The 9,200-nt window shown below is 44.1% G+C and overlaps 1 protein-coding gene across 1 annotated transcript; it reads right to left on the reverse strand.

Moving 5' to 3' along the window:
• Window positions 1-6,704: 6,704 nt before the first annotated feature.
• On the reverse strand, window positions 6,705-9,183 carry CFAP184 (cilia and flagella associated protein 184). The gene has a single exon (XM_077477830.1). The coding sequence runs from the start codon at window positions 8,946-8,948 to the stop codon at window positions 7,014-7,016; it is 1,935 nt and encodes a 644-aa protein (XP_077333956.1). The 5' UTR covers window positions 8,949-9,183; the 3' UTR covers window positions 6,705-7,013.
• Window positions 9,184-9,200: the final 17 nt, after the last annotated feature.

The raw sequence follows: 9,200 nt of genomic DNA on the forward strand, positions 1-9,200 counted from the left end.
AAGTAGTAGTAAACTTTACATATTTTTTTAAATTTTTTTTTACAAAGTGGTATTGAACCCAGAACCAAAAGTATAATATACTGCACCTTACCAAACAAATGTGGTGGTTGCGTTCATTTACATTTTGAACAGATGTAGAGAAGACTGCAGATAAACTGGTATAGCTTACGTTGGAGGATTTGTTTCATCTCAGTGTATAAACTGAGGTCAGTCACGTCACTGGGTATATGTAAGAGTTTACAACCTACGTTAAGTATATCTCACTTGCATACATACACAGATACCATACTAGGGCCAGTTTAGACAGGAGCCATTAAAGTGGTTGTACACCCTGTACAACGACTTTTATCTACAGGTAAGCCTATATTAAGGCAAAGATATATAGCGCTACCTGCTAACAATGAATTAAATAGGACTTTCGCTATCAGATATTTTCTTATTGAAAAGCACTTGTTGTCATTGTGGATCACCTGACTTTTATCGGATGAACTTCTTTCATTGCTATTTGCACTTTATTTATGATTTTGCAATTTTTTTGCACGTATTTATGTAAGTGTGGGCTAATTACTACACTATATGTGTGATTTTGCACTTTTAGTCACTTTATCAGTATTTTGCACATTGTTGGATTTTGCACATTATTTTGTACATTTATCTATTTATTATATATTAATTTATATATTTATTTATTTACTCACGGTAGGATAGTGTGACAATGAATTAATCGTTAGCAGGTAGCGCTACATATCTTTGCTTTAATGTTTATTAGATGGTGTAGAGATCACTATATATTTTGGCAGCTTCCCGTATAATTATTTAAATATTAGATTTTTCAGGGATATTAGTTGAGATTGTGTGCACTAGTACTCTAATTTACAAGCCTATATTAAGGCTTACCTGTAGATGCCTCTATGGTTTAGAAGATATTTACAATAAAGCTGTGCGCCAATGTCTACGGCGCATGCGCACTTTAAAAAAGGGCAGATTGTGCCTTTTCTAAAGAGGGGGGTCATGCCGTGACTGGCGACTCATGTGCGAGAGTGACGTAACGTGACTCCAGCTAGTCAGAGCCAGAGTTTGCGGCCCCAGAAAGGAAGAGGGGTGAAGATGGACTGGTCACTGCTATTGGAGACAGGGGTGACGTTGTAGGCTTCATTTTCATTATGCTTCACCTTTGCAGGGAAATAAAGAGGAAGTAAAACCCATCAGGGTTTACTTCCTCTTTAAACCTACCAGCATGGTAAACCCGGAGGAAACTCACACAGCTCATAGGGAGAACATGTAAACTCCATGCAGTTAGTATCCTGGCCAGTACACTAATTGCATGGAGTCTGCATGTTCTCCCTGTGCTGATGTGGGTTTTCTCTCGCACTCCAAACACAGGTTTGTAGATAATTGGCTCCAGTCATAATTGGTCGCTGTATGGGAGATAGGGACCTTAGATTCTAAGCTCCTCGAGAGCAGGGATTGATGTGAATGTACAATATGAGTAAATTGTTGACTACTGACGATACCTGTAATAAATAAAAGTAGTATGTATCACATGATCAGCTCACCTCTACAAGCTATACCAGGGCAGGGTCGAAGGTGGTGATGCTCAGCTACACCTCTCCTCTAATCCATACCACAATATAAACCTCTGGCACACTCCGACATGTCCACTCCACCAATCTTTATTCCATACACAGCGAGATATAAATGGTAACCAAGCTGATGCCTGCCTCCTTTTTTTGTCCTTTGTTACCTCCTGAACCTCTCCATTTCCTCCTTCCATTAGGCTGGATTCACACCTATGCAGTTTTAGTGCATTTTGCACTGCAGTCCATTTACCATGGTTTCCTATGGAACACGTTCTGTAACGCAAAACTGCAAAATGCACTAAAAATGCATAGGTGTGAATTCAGCCTTAGTCTGGCTCTGATGTATAAGATATCACAGATGGCAAGGTTGGAATTTATTTAGTGACGTCTGCACGCTGCCGCTTTGCTGGTACAGCAGCCCTATGGCTTTTACATCTGTGACCTTGCTGCTCATCTGCCTGGGCTCCCTCTTCCACTGGCACAATGAGGGAACCATTAAGATGCTCCTAGACTTGTGTCTCTACCCAGGTAAGATGCCCCCCCCCCTTCTCTCTGCTCCTTATCCCTGGAAAATCATAGTACTTCCATGCCCATCTACTGGCAGCAGTAAACCTCATCTAATGCATTGAATTGGGATTGGTCTTTCAGAAGCTGATTGGCTGAAATGTCGGTGTAAGAACAATCGCATGGCAGCTGCTTTGCTCAAGCAACTGCGCTAGATACTGGTTTCAAGGCAGTGATGTCACTTATGGTTCAGCCAGTTAAGTTTGGCTTTACAGCAATAAGAGCTGTGGTTAAGGATCTGTTGGTGCTCGGCTTTGGGACAGAGCTAAGCACCAAGTTTGTAGTTAAGCACAGTGTTGAAGTGGATGATGGATTGAACAATGCTCTGTTAGATGTTCAAAGCTCGGGATATTTTTTTTTTTATAACCTAACCTGCATTTAACTTCTCAACAACTTTATCCCTGACCTGTCTGGTGTGTTCCTTGGCCTTCATGATTCTGTTTGTTCACTAAGGTTCTCTAACAAATCTCTGAGGGCTTCATAGAACAGCTGTATGTATACTGAGATTAAATTACACACAGAAGGACTCTATTTACTAATTACAGTAAAATCTTGGATTGTGAGCATAATTCGTTCTGGGAACATGCTTGTAATCCAAAGTACTTGTATATCAAAGCAAATTTCCCCATAAGAAATAATTCAAACTCAAATGATTTGTTCCACAGCCATTTATTCATAAATCCTTCATTTATAGTCCATACAAAAATATTATAGCAATGTGACAGGTTGTGTAACCATAAAATATCCATCCACAAATGGAAGCCTCCACAAGGGGATTAGAAGTAAAATCCATCAGGAGCTACTGAGTATAAAAGAGAAGAGAGGCGCCTCTAAGTGTAGCCATATGGTTACATTTAATGAAGGTACAACATTTAGCAACTCACATTGTTGATGATTAAAAGAGACCCATCTAAGTATGCAGGCATCCAGGATAAAGCTGTCCACAGAGACCGTCCTCCACACCACCGCCTCTCACTGCTTTCAGTCTGCAATCGTGACCGGGAAGACTACCCTGCAGTAGAGCGATCTGAAACAGAGGCTTGAAGCGCTTGTGGAGCACAGGGTGGAAGGGATGACATTGATGGCAATGTGGAGAATGGTCTATATGGACAGCTTTACCCCGGATGCCTGCATACTTAGATGTGCCTCTTTTAATCATCAACCATGTGAGTTGCTAAATGTTGCACCTTCGTTAAATGTAACCATATTGCTACACTTAGAGACGCCTCTCTTCTCTTTTATACTCAGTTGTGATGCTACTTGTATATCAAGTCAAAATTTATTTAAAAATGTTGCTTGTCTTGCAAAACGCTCTCAAACCAAGGTTTTACTGTAAGTGGTTTCTGAAGGCACTAGATTTTAGTTAGGGGTATCAGAATTCAAGGGGGCTGAATACAAATGCACGCCACACTTTTCACATATTTATTTGTAAAACATATTGAAAACCATTTATCATTTTCCTTCCACTTCACGATTATGTGCCAATTTGTGTTGGTCTGTCATATAAAATCCCAATAAAATACATTTATGTTTTTTGGTTGTAACATGACAAAATGTGGAAAATTGCAGGGGGTATGAATACTTTTTCAAGGTACTGTGTGTTATTTCTTTACCTGAAAACAAATTCTGTTTAGTCAGTCTTGTTGTTTGCATCCCCCTACCATACTGCACAGCCAGGAACCTCTGGCCTGCTCACTGGCCTACAAATCTTCATGATGACCACCTCTGTGCAATGAGCAGGGAGTTTACTCAGAATAATCTTCCTGGCTGTGCATTATATCAAGCATGTGAATCACAAAAACTATTTAACAAGCTGAACATCTCAAAATAAAGTACTAATTATAGGTGCAAGTTTATAAAAAAAATACATAATGCAATATAAATTTTTTTAATTGCACAATTAACTGCATGGAAAGTCAAGTTACAGTTTTTGAAAAAAAAATTGTTACACACATATGGGATTATCCAATAAATTGTGTAGGTGGAGATGGGCTTTAGTAAAGGATCCCAATGACGCTTGTTTGCTGTAGATCAGGGGTCTCCAAACCTTCAAAACAAATGGCCAGTTTACTGCCCATCAAATATTAGGGGGGGGGGGTGGACTGTGACCAGTGGGAGTAAACAATGACATAGGCTTGGCATCCAGTGGGAGTAAAAATAAAATAAAAATACATTGTTGGTGTCAGTGGGAGGAATAGTGTCCCATCATTGGTGTTAGTTGGATGAATAGTGCCCCATTGTTGGTGTCAGGTGGAGGAATAGTGTCCCATTGTTGGTGTCAGTGAGAGGAATCGTGCCCAATTGTTGGTATCAGTGGCAGGACTAGTGTCCCATTGTTGGTATCAGTGGCAGGACTTGTGCCCCATTGTTGGTATCGGTGGCAGGACTAGTGTCCCATCATTGGAGTCAGTGGGAGAAATGGTGCCATATTATTGGTGCCAGTGAGAGGAATTGGTGCGTCTTTGGTGTCAGTGGAGGGAAGTTGCCTCGCATCAAGGGAAGCAATAGTGCTCAAGGGCCATATAAAGGCAAGCTAAAGGCCACATCTGGCCCCCGGGCCACAGTTTGATGACCCCTGGTATAGAGCAATATGCTTTATCTCGATATAGACCTTTTATCTCCACAAAAAAATGCACCTATTTTTCTATGATTGGTGTCAGTTGGAGGAATAGTGCCCCATATTTTCATGTCAGTGGGAGAATTTGTTCCCCATCTCTGGTGTCACTGGGAGAAATAGTGCCCCATTGTTGGTGTCAGTGGGAAGAATAGGTCCCCATTAGGGGCACCAGTGGAGGGACAAGTGCCCCATCACTGGAATCAGTGGGAGGAATGGTGCACCATCATTGGTGTCAGTGGGAGGAATGGTGACCCGTCTTTGGTGTCGGTGTAGGAAAGGTGCCTTGTATCAAGGGAAGGAATAGTGCCTAAGGGCCATATAAAGGCAAGCAAAGGACCACATCTGGCCCTTGGGCCGCATTTTGGAGACCCCTGTAGATTACCGCATTATACAAATTCCTCTCACCTTCTCCATGGGAGGCCTTTTTTGGAAAGATTTAAAACTGAAATCTAATGAAAAAAATATTTTTGGGGAGGGGATACGGCACCAATCACATAATTTATCTCTAGTAAAGTTAATCCTATGTCCTGCTGGCTGCTGCTAACTTTACAAATCCTCTCTTCAGTGAAGTGCAATACTTTTAGTGCTGCAGGAGTCAAGAGCCGTAGCTGTAAAGGTGAAGGGCCCATGTCATTTACCCTCCTCTTGTTCATTCACAAAACTTTTTGTAATATTTTCTAAGAATACAGGATGTTCTACGAATAGATAAAGGACGACAGGGGTGGATGAATGACGGATCTCTCTTCATCCGTTAACAGAACTCCCTCAATTCTGGGAAAATAATGCAAGGAGTTTTATGAATGGATGAGAGAAAATGAAGGAGAGGTGGACAAGGGGGGCCATAACCCTCACATCTGCAACTCTTTATCCCTGCAGCGCCTGAGGTATAGAGCTGTAAGTAGGATCTGGCTTCTATGAACAGAAGTGTTTTGAAGTGAATCGAAACCAAACATTTGACCTGTCACAGTTTACTAGACTTTGGTGTTGTGGCTGCATTCATTTTATTTTTTCTGTCCCTGGGTGGCTACATCACTCTTCCACTGTATCTATGGAGGGAGCCATGGTTATTACCCTAGGCTGCTCTCCTGATATGGATTATAAACATGTCTGTATCGCTTTATCTTCGTTACACCGGAGGCCAAAGCAATTGGTAGTTTACAGAAGACAGCTAGGAAGTGACAAGGACACCGCATTTTCGGCAAGATCAATGTGTATTCTTTGTATTTGCTTAAAATGTTCTCTTTCCAAAAAAAAAGAAAAAAAAAAAAAAAAGAAAACTAAGTCAGCCAGCAAATTAAGGATGGGATCACACTAGCGTGATGCGGGAACCAGTGCTGGTTCCCGCATTGCATACAACTCACAGGCAGTTCACGCTGCCCTACGCAAACCGCTGCGAGTGTCGATAGAAAGTTGATCACCCCCTAGATCGCTTCGCATATCGCAGTGGGAAATGTCAAATGGTGCAGGAATCGGATCGCATGGGTGTGAACACCCATGCGATCCAATTCCAGTGCGGACCAAAAAAAAGGGTCCTGCATCATTTTGATGCGAATCCTATGCTAATTCAGCCATGTATGGCTGAATTCGCATCGCACATTGACATTGCATGTGATCTGCACAACAGTGTGTTGCGAATCACATGCGATGTCTAATGATACACCAGTATGAACCCAGCCTCAGGAGCTGTGGGGCTGATTTACTAAAACTGGAGAGTGCAAAATCTTAAAGGGACAGGAGCACTTTTTTTTTTCTTTTTAGGGCATGAGATATGCCCTAAAGTGACAGGAGCACTTTGTAACCGTTATAAAAAAAAAGTGCTCCTGTCCCTTTAGACCAGGGATATGTATTTAGCAGACCGCCAGCTGTTGCAGAACTACAAGTCCCATGAGGCATAGCAAGACCGACAGCCACAAGCATGACACCCAGAGGCAGAGGCAAGGCAGAGGCATGATGGGACTTATAGTTTTGCAACAGCTGGAGGTCCGCTAGTTGCATATCCCTGCTTTAGGGCATGATATCTCATGCCTTAAAGGGACAGAAGCACTTTTTTTTTTTTCTTTTTAAAGGGTTACAATCACTCTATATTTGTCCTGCTTACCATTACCATTGAAAATGAAAGTAGTATGTATGCATACTATCGGATTATTTGTAATCTATGATGGTATCCACAGAATTCTCGCTCACCCTTTTACATGCTTTGGACTTGATAGGATGAAGGTACCGCTTTATTGTGCTGCACTCACATTGGAATATTAACTTTCTATAACTAACTTGGCATCTTCTATTTTTTTCATCACTCCCTTGCTGGACAGGGTTAGCTCAGCATGACGACGCTTCAGGTCCTCCAGTTTCTGGCGAAGCTCCTCGGTGGCATCGACCTTCTCCTCAAAGTCTCTAAGTAAAGTCTTGTTACCAAGCAGCCCAGATTTTTGTTTCAGATTCAGGTTGTCCATCCTCAGGCTGTCTCTGGCCTGCTTCGTTCTAGTTAATATGTCTCTCTTATGAGCCACCAAGGCCTCGATTTCCATCAGCCTGTCCTTCTGTTCTTGGTTTTCGATCTGCACAAACTGCAGCTTTTCTTTCAAATGAGTTAGCACTTGCACGGTGTTGGTAATCTTTTTTCTTAGTTTGAGGAGCTCCTCGTTTCTCTCCTCGATCTTCTCGTTGTAGGTTTGGTTTTCGATTTTAAGCTGCTCAAAGTCGATGAGGTGCAAACCTTCAGCTAGCTCCTCTTTGGAGCGCAAGGTGAACTCGTGGTGATTTATCTGGTTCTTGAGTTTGATGTTCTCCAGACGGACCTGTATTACTTCCTTCTCCTTGCGCTCTTCCTTGGCTTGGAGCTGTACTATTTCTTGAGAAAAAGAAGATGCAGCGTGTTTCCCAGCACCTCGGTTAACGACATATAAAGCGACCTTCTTCTTCTGCTCTTGGAAAGCAGCCCACTCTTTGTCCACTTGACTTACGACTTCCTGACACCGGACCCTTAGCTCTTCAATCTGCTGCTCATGCAGGACTGAGTCTTCTTTGAACTTCTTCCTCATCTCCTCCAGCGTGACCAGGTATTTCAGGTAGCGCTGTTCTTGGTCGGAGACATGCTTCTCGATCTCTGGCCGGGTGTCTTCTCCTTTCTTTCGGCGGAAGTACTCGTAGAGTTTATGTTGGAAGTGAGAGTTCTGCTGCTGCACCTTCTCCTTTTCTGTAAGCAGTGCATGGTACTGTTGGATAAGAGCTTCTCTGACCTGTTCATCTTCATATGGCTCATCTGAACTCTCTTGGGGCGTAATGACTTCCTCCTCTTGTGGTTTAGGTTCTTCATTCCCCCAAGCTTCTTGGGTGTCTTCCTGCTCCGCAGAGGGCTCACTAGGCATTTCTTCAAATCTAGCTGAGCCAGGACCCTCAAGGTAAGCACCATCAGTCATCTTCAGCTCCTCCTCTGCAGTTGTATCAAGGTTAACAAGTTCTTCCTTCTGGTCTTCTGCTGAGGTATTCTCCTGATCAGCGCCAGTCCTTCGCTTCTCCACCTCCATTGACTCACTGGTGCCAGGTTCTCTTTCCATCTCTGGATCAACGGCACCAGGCTCTCCAGTATGCACATCAGTGGTGTCACCCTCCCGATTGGAGGTCTGCTCTCCATCGGTCTTAGGCTCTCTGGCAGTCACATCCATGGTGTCCCCATGTTCATTGGTGGTGTCAGGCTCTCCTGCAGTCATTTCAGCAGTGTCACCCTCCTGATTGGTGGTGTCAGACTCTCCTGCAGTCATTTCAGCAGTGTCACCCTCCTGATTGGTGGTGTCAGACTCTCCTGCAGTCATTTCAGCAGTGTCACCCTCCTGATTGGTGGTGTCATGCTCTCCGGCAGTCATTTCAGCAGTGTCAGGCTCTCTGGCAGTCATGTCAACCAAGCCACTCTCCCTATGGGTGATGCCAGGCTCCCCGGCAGTTATTTCAGCGGTGTCACCCTCCTGATTGGTGGTGCCAGGCTCCCCAGCAGTCTCATCATTGGAAGCAATCTCCTGATTGGTGGAAACAACACTGTCAGGGTGTCTTGGAGTCTCCTCATTGGTGTCATGTCCTCTATCAGACTCTTGCCCACTGGTACCAGGCTCTCTGTTCACCTCCTGATTGGTACCAGTCGGTGTCCCGTCTCTCTCGCCGTTCTCTCCGGTACCGGACCCTGGAGTCTGCATGGCTTTCCCTCAAGCACAGCAAGTCTGTATCTAGGCGTCTGTGAGGTTTCCATGGTGACGGCGGGCGGGGCCGAAGCCCAGCAATGGTAAAGCCTACGACCGACGTCACCCTGCCTCTCCTCCAATCGCACGGCAGCCGCGCGAATCCGACCTATCGTACACCAGGACGGCGCGCTCCCGCCGCGGGGCGCATGCGCAACCGAGGGCGCGCTGGGCGGGGCTTCGTGGGAGAATCGAGCTTCCCAACAACAG

Source organism: Lithobates pipiens, unplaced genomic scaffold, assembly GCF_037356315.1.
Source record: "Lithobates pipiens isolate NorthernLeopardFrog02 unplaced genomic scaffold, aLitPip1_a1.2 Scaffold_13, whole genome shotgun sequence".
NCBI classification, from domain to species: domain Eukaryota; kingdom Metazoa; phylum Chordata; class Amphibia; order Anura; family Ranidae; genus Lithobates; species Lithobates pipiens.